We start from the raw sequence: 16938 nt of genomic DNA, 5'->3' as shown, positions 1-16938 counted from the left end.
AAGTGTCATAATCAGTTCAAAAACTCGGGGTCTTCTCTCTTGTTCCTCAGATCTTCCAAATGTCGTTGCCAGTGTGTGTGCATATCTTTCTGGTGCTGTACTTGTGAGTTTCTGCCACATGCTAGGCTTGGTCCTCACTCTCTCAGGATCACGGTCTTGTGGATCAGGGTCATACAACATTTCCACCACGGTCATTTCCCTCAGGTACTGGATACCTTTTTCGATGGTATCCCACTTAATAGTCTGAGGCTTCAAAGCATCCTTGAAGGGGTACCTTTCCCTCACGGCTGTTAACAGTCCAGAGGGTGCCAGCTCCATCCAAACATCTGCTAATCTCTCTGTCGATAGCTGGGTCTCTGGCAATGCTTCCTAGTTGGTGAGATTCATTACCAGCTAGAGACAGGCTGTTGGCCCCATTGTCCCAGCAGCAAATCAATCAGGCAAGAGACCTTCATTTTGATGCCATGTAAACTCCTTTCTTGAGCCTTGGAATTCATCCATCTTCAGAGATTGATGAATGGTAATAGAGATTTCCTCCTCATCACTCTCTTCTTCATGCCTCTTAGTTTTTTTTTTTGTTTTCTTTTGTTTTTTTGCATTTCTCAGTGCCAATCCAGACCCCCTACCTGGATCTTCTGCTGCCTCCTCCTCCTCTGCTTCTCCTTCTTCTCATCCTAGACACAAGGACGCCCGTTTCCATTTCTTCCTTCCACAGGGGCAACTGATATTGTTACTGGTGCCTCCTGTGACTGATCAGTATTGACTTGGGGATTTTCTTTTGAGGCTTGAACCTCAGATAGGAAACTCTCTCTCTCTTGGGTAGTATTATACAGAGTACAGTAAGCATAAAGCAAACCCCAAGTATGGTTTACCTCCTTAGATCTCTGACTCAAATACTCATTCTCAGGGTCCCTCAGGTGTTCAAGAGTGAAATCCCATGACACTGCGGGTCCCCACGCTTCTAAGATTTTTCCTAAACCTTTCCATATTCCTTGCCAGTCAGCATTTTCTGGTTTTGGAGGGGACTTTCCCATAGAACGTGAACATGACGCATGACGTGAACATGAGTATGAACACGAGTATGAACACTAACTCGGTTTTCAAAAACTGTGCGGCAATCTGATAAGGCAGCCTGGAAACCAGATTGAACATCGTGGTGTTTGTAAAATTAGCTGCTGTGAAATTAGCAATTGTGAAATTAGTCATTGTAAAATTAACTATTTCATCTAGGATGCAAGTGTCAAAATTCACATCATACCACATTGCATAGAAGTACCAGGCAGGTGTCTCCATCAATGCCCTTACTTGGTTGTATAATGCATATATTCTATAACATGAAATCCAAAAATTAGGAAGGGGCCAATAAGATCCAAAGAACATGATGGCTTTGAATCCCCTATGCAGTGCTCCTAAAATAAAGAGCAGACTCATAGCTGGCAGTAGCTGGCAGGCGCTGTAAAAGTCAGAGCTAGCTAGCTCTGCTCTGGGAGAGAAAGAAATCCCTTTGTTTTCTTTACAAAAGCAAGACAGCAATGCTCAGAGTTTACAGCTACTCCTGAATGTTGACAGTTTGCCTGGACTTTCAAGGTCACACTCTCAGTGAGCAGCTACAAAAAGATATCACTCCCCTAACAAAGCCCTCTGAGAGCAATGAGAGATTTGTTCTAAAAGCTAAACAGCAGCAGCTTATGCCCGCCATCTCCACCAAAATCTGTCACAGGTTACCTAGATTTACCTTTGCGAATGACAAGGGGCAGCTGCCCAATAGGGCCCCCAGCCCAAAAAAGAGAGCTCCAGCCTGGGAGCAAGATTATAAATATGTCTTCTGCGTGTGACTTATCTCTGGCCATGAAGTCCTCTGGGATATGTAGTTTTCTTCTGAGAGATTTGTATTCGGAACGTTGTTATTCCATGGAACTGGAGTATGAAGCTTCTAATGATCCAAACTGCACATAATGTTATGATGTGGAATATTGACAGCAACATTACAAAACCATGACACAATGTTTTGTCCAGTTTGTGTTAAAGCCAGAATTACAGTTTTTAATCAGTCAATATCATCGCACTCTTAGCTCCAGTTTTACTCAATTTCTTCCCAGAGTAACATGGCATGTACAAGAATTTCTGTATTCCTACTTGTTTTCTTAGCTTTTATTTAATTAGTCCAAAAAAGGAAACCTTTTCTTGTTGGGCAATAGCTTCTAAGAAGCATCAATATCCACCAGAAAATGAACCTCTTTATCCTGCTTTCCTCGATGCAATTTCCCATTGCAGTTTGCACACTGCTTTCCTTCCGGTGGGGAGGAGCCCACCCTGGGCTGTTCAAGACCCCATCCCCCCTCGCCTCTCCTTGAGGGGATGTCTGGGTCCTACTGCCTTATTCTAACACCACAACAGTAACAGCTGTTCTTATTCCCAGTGACTTTTCGATATGTACGTCAATCAGTTTTGTTTTGGTTAGTTTTCATATCATTCACCACTCTTCCGTCCTGACATCTCTGTTATACCTTGCCAGTCCTCCATTCTTCAGCCTGTGTCTGTCCCAAACTTTCTCATTATCGAAACTCTCATCATTACATAAACTACTAACATCCTATTTCACTTCCGCCTCCTTCTCTTCAGAGGTGTCAAGCGCTAACACTGGGATTTCAGGTTTCCTAGATCTCTGCACATGATGGCTATTCTCACTTCCATTGCCCCGTCCTCTCCACCTCCCCCTTCCCTGTTTACAGCAGCAGTCTCTTTCCCTGGCTCTCTCTCACTCTAAAAGTTCCTGCTGGGGGAGGGAACAATGAAGGGGGATTGCTGTCACAGAATCACAGAATTGTAGGGGTTGGGAGGGACCTCTAGAGATCATCGAGTCCAAACCCCCTGTCAAAGCAAGTTCCCTACACCATGTTGCACAGGTAGGCGCCCAGTTGGGTCTTGAATATCTACAGAATCTCTCATACCAGCGCAGATAAACTCACTTTCTCCTTAACCCATTTTCCTTTGAACACTATTCCACTACTTGTACCCTCAGTTACAGTTCCACATACCCTCAATTATACTTTTGTATAGGTATATCACGTCTTATATATATATATATATATATATATATATACATTGTGTTAGTTTATACAGTTATACGGTTAATTATTTGAACTTCTCCTCTTTGGATCCTTTATTACTCAGGTCTTGTTTGTCCAGCACCGAAAATCAGTAGTTCTATTTCAGATGGCTGGACAGAAATGAGCTGCAGTCTTTGAACGTATGACTTTAATCTAATTTTTAATAACTACAAATTGCTTCACTTAGATGCTGAGAGCTTGAAACAAAATACTCGTATCTTGCTCTAAATGCAGAAACAATAATTGATTCCCACAAAATGTATGGCAGTCAGTTGGTGTCTGTGGCAATTTGGAATGTATTGCACTGGGTACGTAGGGTCACCCCCAATACATTAGACCTTATCTTTTTACAGCGGGAGGGGGCTGTGTGCCGCACTTTGAGAGGAGTGCTGGGTATAAGCTGACCATACTGGGGTTGTAAGAGAAATAGTCATCAAAATACGAGAGGGACTAGAAAAACGGAGAAAGGAGAGAGATGCAACAAAGCTGGTATGAATCAATGTTTAACTGTTCTCCCTGGCTGACTACCTTGCTGTCCACTTTAGCGGGACCTCTTATTTTATTAATCCTGAGACTAACTCTTGGACCATTTCTGTTCAATACACTTATTGCTATTGTTAAGGGTCGGTTAGAAACAGCCTATTTAATGTTAGTAAGAAAAGAATATGAACGTATCAGTAGCAAGGAAGATGATGAATCTACCCTCCAAAGGGCTAAAGAAGCAGTAAAACGATTTAATGAACAAAATCAGGATTAAATAGAAAAAGGGAGATTGTGATAGGTAAGGGTTAAGATTGTTAGTCAAATGAAACTCAGTGGTGCTTTCTCAGGAGTCCTGGAATGTAAACAGTGTTGTAAAATGTAAATCGTGTTGTAAAGCAGGGAAACTAAGAAGCAGCAAGCACTGCAAACTACACATTGCCAGGGCACATAAGCTGCTAGAAAATAACCAAAGATATAGGAAAAGATTGCTGACTTTCACCCCCACAACACTCTACGACCCCAGCAATAATCTGCACAGCCACAAGAATGACTGGAATATATAAAAGAGATAACAACTGTACAAATGCAGAACCTTTGTTCAAATTGCCACCCTGGCGGAGTACAGACTCCCCTCAGCACCCAGCTCTGTTTTGCTCACTTTACCACCTTCCTTAATTGAATAAAGCTATCCCTTTATTTAAATCACAAGACTTTGCCTGGTTTTGACACGGGAATCTATAGCAGACAACCATACGGACCAAAAACCCACACAGAACTCCATAGTATTGCTTCACAGAAGACTTATTAGGACCCTTATACAAGGATCTGGGGATAGTCGTATTCTTATCGCAGCCTTTGGGTAAAGCTGCTACCCACAGCTCGGTTCCATTGCAAGAGTTCTGTTCAACATACAATGTCCTCTGGTGCTGTACCGGAGATTGCCTCTTGCTGGGACATACTCGTGGGGGAGAGGAGTGAAAGGAACGCCAGGACAGCAAGGGAGGGATGTCTGACCACAAGGGTGTGCGAATGTCCCCACCGAAGGAAGCAAAGAGAGCCGGCAGAAAGCGATGCTTCATTAGCGTAACAAAACACAGCCCCCATTTCTCCCTCCCTCAAACCGTTCTCCCCTACACCCCTCCCATCGCCCTCCCCCGAGGGCAGATGTGCCATGAGAACGAGCTCCGGGCGTGTTCGCTGTGGGAATTCCTGCCTTCCTGAGCCTGTGCGGAAGAGGCGAGAGCCTGGCTGGAAGCCATCCGGGCAGCACCGCGGTGGCAGGAGGTGCACCAAGGCCGTCCTGCGGCCAGCTCCGGGCTCAGGGCACTCGGCATCCTCTGCTCTACGCGACTCCGAGGAGCCCGGCTACCTGCACCAGAGCTGGGAGCAGCCTGCTCCGCACCCAAGGTAGGTGCCCTTCGTGGCTCGTGCAGAGGAGCGCACGCTTCCTGCCCCCTGCCAGCAGCACCGGGAGAGGAGCGGGGAGCGGCCCCGGACGGGGCGGAACCCGCACTGCCGTACCCCAGGCGGGACCCTGGTCCCGGCTCCAGCTCCCACTCAGCGCAGCAGGTTTGCTGGCCCAGACGGGCTGCAACCAGGGCAGCAGTTTATGCAGCCCGGGCTGGGCTCCGAGGGGCACGGGAACGGGCTGGGAGCTGGGACAGTGAGGAAGGGAGCAGAGGAGGTCAGCGTGCTCTGCTGCCCGGTTGGATCTCTGTAACACAGCGCAGCTGGGACTGCAGTTCTTCCTCTGGGCCACGGGAGACACGAGACGGCCTCGCTCTGCAGCTGTGCACGAGTGGATTGATGGAAGCTTTAAACTCTCCGATGCCTCCTTTGGAGTGTCTTAATGTGAAGCCTCCAAGAGGGAATTTCCACTCCCCCTGCTTCTCCTCCCCGGCAGTTCCCAGCTTCCTTTCGGGGACCCTGCGGGCAACACGTGCCTCTGGCGACCCTTGAAATGGCGTTACCTTTTGTTTGCTGAGCGCTTGCCTGATGCCTCAGCTGGGGTTGTGCAAAGCCCTGGCAAGGCTTTTGTTGAGTCTGTCCCGGCAGCTGCAGATGCCTTGAGCGCACAGCTGCGGGCCCTGAGCACGTTCAGCATCTGCAGCAGCTCCGGCACTGGGCTCTGGAACAGACGATGAGAAGCTGGCAGCCTGTGGGCTGACTGGAGCACGCGTTGAGAACACGGCCGAGCAGCAGCAGGTCAGTAAAGCACAGCCCATCTGCCTTCTGCAAAGGGCAGGCGCTGCTGAGAGCGTTCCCTGCTATTGAGTGCAGTCTGTGTACTGCAGTTTTATGGCCTTTCATCTGTTATTGCTGGAGTGTTTCCTGTTGTGTTGTGCATTGTCTTTGGCATCACAAAGAGGGATAAGTTCCACGATGCCATTATTGTTCTGTTTAGCACTGCTACTATTTGGTAAGTTTCCTTCCTGGTTTGGTTAAATTTCCCAGCACAGCATCGGCTGGTTGTGGTTGTGACCATCACAGGCTGGTCTGGCTGCAATGCTGTCAGATACTCTCTCTTCTCAGGAGATGGAAAAATATTCTCCGTATGGTTGGATGTTTTGTTGATTTATTAATGTGTTTAAGGAAGTCATCCTGTTTAGTTGAGAAGTGTGTATGATCCAGTTGATTCCTCGCCATTTTGCATTTCCTTACGCAAGGAATATGAGCCCTCATCACTTTTAGGTAACATCAGCAGCAGGTGGTTTTGAGAACTACATCATTTTCCTTAATAAAGTACTTTTCTCAACCCTTTTATGAGGGCTTGGTTGATTTCAGCAAGCCCAAGGCTACTTCCACTCCTGAGAGGATGTACAGACATCTGCCAGAGGATTTGATCTATTTGCCACCAGGTGTTCCCCTTGCTGATCTGTAGAGGCAGTGCTCTAGCAGGCTGTTCTGCTGGCAGCTGCCATCTGCGCTGAGGCTTGCTGTGTTTGTGTGTTGGGGACTGCATTCACAGTGTTCTTCCATGAACCAGGTGCTTTTCTGCACCTCCTGCTGGATGGTTGGATGGCCATGCCATATTCTAACAGTATTTCTGCAGCTATTTCCTGGGTAGCCGTCCCATTTAGACGTGCTTGCAGTCAGTCAAAAGATCCCCCCGTCAGCACAGCCTGTCCTTGTTGTATGTCCTCAACTTTCTTCTCCACTCAGACCTCCAATAAAACTCCCCTTCTGAGGTGACTGGATACACTTGGTTATTTACTGCATAGAGGGTAGGGTTACACGCACAGCTACAGGAGGCCATCCCATTGAGTCACGAGGCTCAGAGTACTTCCCCTTTCTTTCTCATGTCTTCAGGCCACAGAGGTAAGGAGCTAGGATGTGGCTGGATCCTCTCCTAGTCCCAAACTTGCTCAAGGCTTTGTGTGGAAGGAATCAAACGGTCCCTCTAAGGCAGAGCCTTATAGAGCACATGAAAGCTCCAAAGTAACCACAGGTGCCTTAGAGAAGATCAGTATTGAGAAGGAGTCTTGATGTCAAGCTGCAAGGGATCTCTGTGCAGGTGTGAGCTGCAGAGAGCCCTGCTTGAAGGCAGGTCCTGTAGTGCAGCCTGCTGCTGTGCAGCAGAGCTGGAGGGGCACTTGTGCTGCTCCCTGTTTTGGGATAAGATGGCTGCCTCCATGCCTTGCTTTGTCGTAAGTCCCCAGCTCAGTCTCAGCTGTTGAACTAAGTGTCTGCTACCAGTTGCATCAGCCTCCCAGTATGAAACAGCTTTGTGGCAGTTTATCTCTCTCAGCTAGGCTGTTTCTTGTGCTGCAGCTTATTGTCTTCCTCTGTAAGCCCAGGCTGTGCCCTGCAGAAGGGCTGAGCTGGGACTGGGACTGCTGCATTCCCTCACAGCTCCCCTGCCATTTCTCTTCTCTCTGCAGGCTCCAGTTCAACTTCTGCCTTCCAGCCGTGATCATCCCAGCCTGCAGGAGAGCAGGAAATGGCCACAGCACATCCAGCTGAGGTAGGGGTTGGGGAAGCAGGCAGGAGAGACCAAAGGGCCAGGGATGTGAATGCAGGGGAAGAGGGAGGTGCTCTCAGCCAGCGTGTGTGCGCAGGGGACAGGGAAGCAGCTGGGATGGGAGGATCTGTCCTGTGTGAACTGTTTGCCTGGGCCTTGGCTGTTCCCAGCAAGGAGCCTCTTTGCTTGCAGGAGCCCGTGAGCTTTGAGGAGGTGGCCGTGTATTTCAGCAGGGAGGAGTGGGCGCTGCTGGACCCTGCGCAGCGAGCACTCTACCGGGACGTGATGCTGGAGACGTACCAGTGCGTGGCCTCGCTGGGTGAGAGCTTGTCTGCCTTTCCTCCTCGTTAGGGCACCTTTGGCTGTGCAGAATGAGCCTCTGCAAGCCGGGCCTTGAATAATTGTCATGCAGCTACATATTGACTAACACCACAGTGCCAGCAAGAAAGGAGATACTGAGAAGCATGAGTTTCAGAAAGGATTAGTATGCACGGCACTCTGATCAAAGCTGCAGATTCAGTGCTGGCAAGCAGGCATCAGCCAGGAGGGAGAAAACCAGCCCTTGTGTTGTGTGTTGCATGGTGCCACCAGCTCCAACTCACAGATGATTCCCTGGTTACTGCTATAGAATTGAGGATTTTCCATGCAGTTGCCATCAACATTTTGATGCCTTGACCTCTGGTAGATTGTTAGAAAATAAGTAATCTGTTTTAAAGTTAATTTGAAAGAAAAAATATCCCTTCACAATGTTCTGAGATTCTTTGCTCCAAGGGAAGCTGTAGGCACGGTGTCATTCAGACCCAAATGTTGTTTTCTCCATGGGGAGGGACACAGTGGTGCTGATGACCTGTCGAACATATAAAAAAAATATCCCTTCATAATGTTCAGATGTCAAATCATTCTTTGCTCCAACATTCAGGCCCAAGGGGTGGTTTGTCCATGGGGAGGGAGACAGAGTGGATCTGTTGAACAGGCACTGTGCCAGAATGAGGGAAATGCTCTCTTGTTCCCTGTTTCTCTCCCTGAAGCTCCATTTCCAGGCCCCAAGCCCGTGGTGATCTCCCTGCTTGAAAGTGGGGAAGACCCCTGGATCCCAGATGTGTGTAGCCCTGAGGCCATGCCAGGAGACCTCATCCCAGGTGAGATGGCGGAGGGAATGGGAATGTTGGGGCTGTAAGAGCCTTCTCTGCCTTTGTTTTATTTTGGGCACCGTGTGCTATTGCTGCATTTTCTCTGTCATCCAGCAGCTGGTGGGATCAAAAATGCAAAGGAGGTTCTGCAGAGAAGTTGTGTAGCAGATAGACAGTGGGGTCACATCTCTGCGGAAGAAATCAGAAGGGATGCCCATGAAGGCCTGCAGCAAGGTCCGGGTGAGCACATCAAGAAGCCCCTGGTAACGCGTCTGGGAATGACATTGAGGAACCCAGTGGACTTCACCATAGGTCCAAAGCAGCCTGAGGAAACCAGGAGCAAGGATGCGTGCTGGATGAAAAAGCAGAATCCGTGCACTGAGTGTGAGAAAAGCTTTAAAACAGATTCCAGCATCACTAACCACCAGTGCATGCACTCAGCAAAGAGGCATTATGAGATCTGTGATTCTGCAGAGAGCATGAAAAGGAGAGTCCACCCCAATTTCACGGACACTGGGAGCCTCACTTCCCAGCAGTGTATCCACAGAAGAGAGAGACTGTACAAGTGTGCTGAGTGCGGGAAGAAATTCAAAGATAGTTATAAACTCAAAAGGCACCAACGTGTCCACACAGGAGAGCGACCATATAAGTGCACTGAGTGTGGGAAGAACTTCAAAAGCAGTTCCAGACTCACTTGTCACCATCGCGTTCACAGAGGAGAGAGACCATATAAGTGCACTGAGTGTGGGAAGAGCTTCAAAAGCAGTTCCAAACTCACTTGCCACCATCGCGTCCACACAGGAGAGAGACCATATAAGTGCCTTGAGTGTGGGAAGAGCTTCAAAGAAAGTTCCAACCTTACCTACCACCGTCGCATCCACACAGGAGAGAGACCCTATACGTGTCCTGAGTGTGGGAAAAGCTTCAGAAGGAGCTCTGAATTGAAGCAGCACCAGAATGTCCACTCGGGAGACAAAGCCTTTAAATGTCCTGAGTGTGGGAAAAGTTTCAGATGGAGTTCTGATTTGAAGCGCCACCAGTGCATCCACAAAGGAGAGAAACCCTCTAAGTGTTCGGAGTGTGGGAAGAGCTTTAAAAGGTGTTCTAAGCTGATGCTGCATCAGAGCATGCACATGGAAAAGAGACCCTTAAAATGACCTGAGTGTGGTAAGAGCTTCAAAGGGAGTACAGAATTCAAGATGCCTCAGAGCATCCACACAGGAGAGTTTCACAGTGTTATCTAGATGAATCTATGTCCATGACAGGGGGTTAGCAGGCCTTTGGGCTCCCCGCCCCCCAAAAATGGGAAGGGAAAAGGGGTAGGGAGATGGGAACTGGCTCAGGGAAACAAACAGAGCAGCAGCAACGATCTAAGGAGGAAGACTTACCTTACTAACTATGATGTCGGGATGCAAGATTACACAATATAATACAGTCTAATTGAAACTGAGGTCCTCTGGGATGTGTAGTTCTTCTCTGTGCTCCACACGATGATATGATGAGAAATACCAATAGAAAAAATATTACCAAACCATGCCATTCCATCTCTTATTCTACATCGCTATAATATGCTTAAAATACATATAAATAAACAAAAATTAAAATGTATGACACACACGGGTCTATTTACATATATATACATAGAATTACTGACTGCACTGCCCCAACATCAAATTCCTTTGTGGTACATATTGAACATGCCCATCTTTCTGCATCACCCACCAAGTGCTCCCAGGTCCCTGGGCAAAAAAAATTTCACCAAGTGGTTTGCCCTTTCCAGAGGCTGGAAGGACCCAAACAGCTTTTCCCAACATGTTCTTTACATGTACTACAGGGATCTTATCTCTCTCTACATTGTGCAGGGGGCTGGATTGGCTAGGACCCTCATGATTGACAGATCTTCTCATACCAAGTGGCTTCTGCCCAATGCTTCTCCCAGTGCTTCAGTGTTCCACCATCTATTGCTTTCAACATAGCTTTCAACAACCCATTGTTCAATTTTACCAGAAGCTGGTCACTGTAGGGGATATGATAAACCCACTGTTTTTATAAGGAAATGTTTGAATTGTGTCTCATTTTCAGATTCATATCTTTCTTGGGTGCCATGTCACCATAGGACTTGCTTCTCAAGATTCAGTGCGGTGTTTCAGGTGGTAGTATGGGTACTGTGTATGTGTCAAGCCACCCAGTGTTTGCTTTCACCATGGTAAGCACATAATACTTGCCATTGTGACTTGCGTAATCCAACTCCATAACCACGAAGCAGTTATAAAGCAGGTATGTTTAATGAGTGATGCGCATGCACCCTGGTGCATGGGGGATAGCTCCACCTTACTTGCACACCGTTAGGACAAAATGTGCAACAGATATAGGCTGAACTAATACATAATCAATAGTTTGCAGGAATTTGGATACATATTAATTATATTCATGAGACCCCACTAGCATGCAGTCCCTCCCCCCTTGCGTATGTGTACTGAGTTGTGGGGGTGGTTGTGGGATGAAGGCTCATCATCTTCCTCGCTGTAAACTTTCGACCCTGCGGGAGGGGCACCCCCCAAACTCATTCCAGTTTTCTCTGTGGACATCTAATCACCACACTGTTCTGGGGCTCTTCCACCCTTCTCTTCATGGCCTTCATCTCCTTGTTTTCTCAAAATTAGTGTCTGCAATTCCCCCTCTCTGCCCCCCCCTTAACATAAACTATCTATCTGTAACTACCCTTTGCCTTAGTGAGTCCCCCTTTCCCTTTCTGTAGCAAAGTGTTCCCTTTTCATCTACTATGCGGTCTTTTTTCACTATTCAATTGTGAGATGGTGGCAAGGTGATATAATCAACCTGCCACTCCTCCCTGTATTTAACCTTCTGCCATTGTCCTTGCCCACAGAGAAGTTTCACCTCTTGGCTTGTTTAATGACGGCACGTGTTTCACAGTCATGAGTAACCTGCGCAATAGTGTCCATAGTTAAGTCCACCCCTCGGTCTCCGGCCCACTTATATGTCACATCTGTTTCCTGATGGCCCGAGGTCTCATGAGCCCATCGAGCTAGAAATAACTCACCCTTATTCTGCCAGTCCAAGTCAATTTGAGAAACCTCAATTCTGGCAGCTCAATCTGCCTGATGGTTGTTCTGTTGTCCTTCAGTAGGCCGACTCTTGGGCACGTGTGCATCCACATGACACACCTTTACAACCGTACCTTCGGGTTTCAATGTCTTTCCACAGTCCAGCAGCCCAAATAGGTTTACCCCTCCGTTGCAAGTTACTTTTTTCCCACTGCTGTAAGCACCCCCATAAGGCATTTGCCACCATCCATGAGTCAGTATAAAGCATTGGCCACCTCTCCCATTCAGCAACATCTAAGGCCAGCTGGACAGCCTTTACCTCTGCAAACTGACTTGATTCTCCTTTACCTTCAGTAGCCTCTGCAGCCTGTTGTGTGGGGCTCCATTTGCGATGCTTCCCTACGATGTGACATGATCCATCAGAGAACAGGGCATATTTCTTTTCATTTTCTGGAAGCTCGTTGTATGGTGGGGCCTCTTTAGCACGTGAATCCCCCCTGTGGCGCAAGTGGTAGAAGTGCCGCTCTGCTACACAGGAGGCTCCAATCCCGGGGGGTTGGACTCGAGGATCTCTAAGGTCCCTTCCAACCCGCACGAGACTATGATACTATGATACTATGACACCTCTTCTGCTGCTGATGTTCCAAACTTTTTACCTTCAGGCCAGTCCATGATCACCTCTAGGATCCCTGGAAGGCTGAGGTTCCCCATCTGAGCTCATTGTGTAATCATCACAATCCACTTGCTCCAGGTGGCATCAGTAGCACGATGGGTGGAGGGAACCTCTCCTTTGTACATCCAGTTCAGCACTGACAGTCAAGGTGCCAGAAGGAGCTGCGTTTCAGTACCAACTACTTCGGAAGCAACCTGAATACCCTCATACGCAGCTAAGATCTCCTTCTCAGTTGGAGTGTAGCACTCTTCGGACTCCTTGTATGCTCAACTCCAAAATCCCAGGGGTCAGCCTCAGGTCTCTCCTGAGGCTCTTTGCCACAAACTTCGAGTGGGACCTTTCTCTCCAGCAGCAGTGTAGAGGATGTTCTTTACATCCTGTCCCATCCGTACTGGCCCCAGGGCCACGGCACAGAGTACCTCTTGTTTAATCTGCTCAAAAGCCTTCTGCTGTTCAGGGCCCTATCCAAAACTAATCTTCTTCTGTGTTACCTGATAAAGGTGTAGGGCTGTAGTTTGGAACGTGCATCCTCCAAAAGCCTACTACACCCAGGAAAGACTGTGTCTCATTCTTGCTAGTTGATGTAGACATGGCAGTGAGTTTTTCGATCACATCAGTTGGGATGTGACTATGTCCATCTTGCTACTTTATACCTAGGAAATGAATTTCCTGGGCAGGCCTTTTGCTTTGCTTAATAGCTTGTAAAAGAATCTGGATTATTTGCTCTCCTTTTGTGAAAACGTCCTCTGCTGTATCGCCCCTCACAACAATGTCATTAATGTACTTCAGGTGTTCAGGAGCACCACCCTGTTCCAGTACAGTTTGGACCAACCTATGGCAAATGGTTGGGCTGTGTATCCACCCCTGGGGCAAACGGTTCCAAGTATACTGAATGCCCCTCCAGGTGAAGGCAAACTGTGGCCTACTGACGTATCTGCAAATTAACCTGACTTATCCCAGGACCTTGACTTTCCGGGGGAGAGACACAAACATGGATGCCATGATGTCTTCTCTCATTTTTTCGCTGCGTCACACTCCTTATATACCATCCTAAATCCTGTGCAGACGCGTACACCCTCTACGCAAAACCCGATGCACGCGAGAGAGCCTCTACACACACCTAACTAAACACCCCACCCACTAACTCTTAATCTGCAGGCCTTACTCAGCTATTCTAGAACACTCCATCTACTCAGAACTACTGTATGCACTCATAAATCCTTGCAAAGACAGCGGCAACGATCTAAGGAGGCACACTTATTTACTAAATACTATATCGAAATACCGGATAACACAATATAATACAGTATAATTGAAAATTGAAAATTGAGCTAATGAATCAAGCAAAATAGGAGAGAGAATGAGTCCCGTAACCGAGAGGCCTACTGTGAATCTAGGCAAAAGGCTGAAGGCTCCCACACACTCCCCTGAATGCCAGAACTCGAAAGACGTCAGTCTAGTCTGCGACAGAGTTAATATAGAGTCCACGTCCCGTGACCTATCGTGTTGCTCTCTGGGAGATGTAGTCTTCTTCTGTAAGTTGCAGATTCAGTAAAATTATTCATGCTTTATATGATGTTATGATGTGGAATACTGATAGCAAAATTACAAAATTATTAAACCATGACATTCCACCCCTTATTCTACATCATTACATTATGTTTATACATACATACACACTCATACGTATATTGTGAGTAATCAGCAACCTTATTTTCTTGACAATTTATATTTATTCCATACAAATCCCTAAGTTGAGAACAAACGATCGTTAAGGATCCCAAGGGGTATCGATGGGCCTTTGGGATAGCTGCTGTTAACACAAACGGTGTTAAGCAGCTGTCAACTTTACCTGGTCTGTCAGATGATCCTTCTGCTGTGGGGGTGCTCCAGGTAAAAGACCAAGTGGTACCAATTGCCACCAGAGTGGTTCACAGATGGCAGTACTGCACCAATAGGGACTCATTGCTCCCCATTCACAAGCTAATTAGCCAATTAGAGAATCAGGGATTGATTAGCAAAACTCACTCGCCTTTTAACAGCCCCATATGGCCAGTGCGTAAAACCAGTGGAGAATGGAGGCTGACGGTGGATTACCGTGGCCTGAATAAAGTCACACCTCCATTATGTGCTGCTGTACCAGACATGCTAGAACTCCAGTATGAGTTGGAGTCAAAAGAAGCTAGGTGGTATGCCACCATTGATATTGCTAATGCCTTCTTTACCATCCCATTGGCTACAAAATGCAGGCCACCGTTTGCTTTTACCTGGAGAGGTATTCAGTATACCTGGAACCGTTTACCTCAAGGGTGGAAGCACAGCCCAACAATTTGCCATGGGTTGATCCAAGCTGTCTTGGAACAGGGTAATGCTCCTGAGCACTTGCAGTATATTGATGACATTGTAGTGTGGGGCCATACAGCAGCAGAGGTTTTCAAGAAAGGGAAACAGATAATCCAAATTCTCTTGCAAGCTGGTTTTGCCATTAAGCGCAGCAAGGTGAAGGGGCTTGCCCAGGAAATCCAGTTCTTAGGTATAAAATGGCAAGATGGACGTCGTCACATCCCAGCAGATGCGATTGACAAAATCACTGCTATGTCTCCGCCCACAAATAAAACAGGTCCTAATTAACTTTTTCCTTTCGGCCTAGGGCCCCTCCGGGGCCCAGGGCCCCTGTCACGGACGCAGGTGGATTTTTCGTTCAAACCGTGACAGAACCTTATCTCCCTCCACGGTACATAGGGAGCTGGATTGGTTAGGACCACTACGATTACTAGATCCTCGAGTGTTGACCAACCAGGTGGTATCTGCTAAATGGTTCTCCCAATTTTTATACGTTCTGCCACCCATTGCTTTCAACATAGTTTTCAACAACCCATTGAATCGTTCAATCTTACCAGAAGCTGGTGCATGATAGGGAATATGGTAAATCCACTCAATGCCATGATTTTTGGCCCAAGTGGTTACAAGAGAATTTTTGAAATGGGTCCCATTATCTGATTCAATTCTTTCCGGAGTGCCATGCTGCCACAGGATTTGCTTTTCCAACCCTAATATGGTGTTTCGGGCAGTAGCATGGGGTACTGCGTATGTTTCGAGCCACCCAGTGGTTGCCTCCACCATGGTGAGTACATAACGCTTACCATTGCGAGATCGTGGCAAGGTGATATAATCAACCTGCCATGCCTCTCCATATTTATACTTTTGCCATCGCCCTTCCCTCCAAAAAGATTACATCCTCTTGGCTTGTTTAATTATGGCGCATGTTTCACAGTCATGAATAACCTGAGCAATAGCGTCCATAGTTAAGTCCACCCCTCGGTCTCTGGCCCACTTATATGTTGCATCCCTTCCTTGATGACCTGAAGCCTCGTGGGCCCACCGAGCTAGGAATAATTCACCCTTGTTCTGCCAGTCCAAGTCTATTTGAGCCACCTCAATTTTGGCAGCTCGATCAACCTGATGGTTATTTTTATGTTCTTCAGTAGCCTTACTTTTAGGCACATGAGCATCTACATGGCGCACCTTTACAACAATGTTCCTTATTCGGGCAGCAATGTCTTTCCACAGTTCAGCAGCGCAAACAGGTTTACCCTTTCGTTGCCAATTATCATCTTCCCACTGTTGCAACCACCCCCATAAGGCATTTGCCACCATCCATGAATCAGTATAAAGATGAAGCATTGGCCAGCTCTCCCGTTCAGCCACATCTAAAGCCAGCTGAACAGCCTTTACCTCTGCGAATTGACTTGATTCTCCTTTGCCTTCAGTGGCCTCTGTAACTTGTCGTGTGGGGCTCCATACAGCAGCTTTCCATCTGCAATGCTTCCCTACAATAGGACATGATCCGTCTGTGAATAGGGCAAATTTCTTTTCGTTTTCTGGTAGCTCATTGTATGGTGGTGCCTCTTTAGCACGTGATACCTCTTCTGTAGGTGGTGTTTCAATTTTTTTACTCTCAGGCCAGTCCATGATCACTTCTAGAATTCCAGGACGGCTGAATTTTCCCATTCGAGCTCGTTGAGTAATTAATGAAATCCACTTACTCCAAGTGGCATCAGTAGCACGATGGGTGGAGGGAACCTGTCCTTTAAACATCCAGTTTATTACTGGCAAGCGAGGTGCTAGAAGAAGCTGAACCTCTGTCCCAACTACTTCAGAAGCAGCCCGAACCCCCTCATACACGGCTAAGATCTCCTTCTCAGTCGGAGTGTAGCGTTCCTCAGACCCTTTATATGCTTGACTCCAAAATCCTAGGGGTCGGCCTCGGATCCTCACATCCTGCCCCGTCCGTACTGGCCCCAAGGCCACGGCACGGGCTATCTCTTGTTATATCTGCTCAAAAGCCTGCTGCTGCTCAGGACCCCATGAGAAATTATTCTTCTTCTGTGTTACCTGATAGAGGGGGCTCACTATGTGGCTGTAGTTTGGGACATGCATTCTCCAAAAACCCACTACTCCCAGAAAAGATTGGGTCTCTGTTTTGTTGGTGGGCGGAGACATAGCAGTGATTTTG

The 16938-nt window shown here is 47.4% G+C and overlaps 1 protein-coding gene across 2 annotated transcripts; it reads left to right on the top strand.

Annotated features, from left to right (window-relative positions):
* Nucleotides 1-10297, top strand: LOC146752707 (uncharacterized). Of its 2 annotated transcripts, none has more exons than XM_085531396.1 (2): nt 1-8693; nt 8802-10297. In XM_085531396.1, exons 1-2 carry the CDS (start codon nt 8435-8437, stop codon nt 9839-9841), a joined length of 1299 nt encoding a protein of 432 aa, XP_085387522.1. In that variant the 5' UTR covers nt 1-8434; the 3' UTR covers nt 9842-10297. The 2 variants fall into 2 exon arrangements, with proteins under 2 accessions (XP_085387522.1, XP_085387521.1); XM_085531395.1 differs by having other exon boundaries at nt 8799-10297.
* Nucleotides 10298-16938: the final 6641 nt, after the last annotated feature.

Source organism: Coturnix japonica, unplaced genomic scaffold (assembly GCF_054131305.1).
Source record: "Coturnix japonica strain WE unplaced genomic scaffold, WE-NBRP24 Scf042, whole genome shotgun sequence".
In the NCBI taxonomy this organism is placed as follows: domain Eukaryota; kingdom Metazoa; phylum Chordata; class Aves; order Galliformes; family Phasianidae; genus Coturnix; species Coturnix japonica.
The sequence above is the reverse complement of the archived record's forward strand: the minus strand, read 5'-3'. Positions and strand labels throughout refer to the sequence as shown.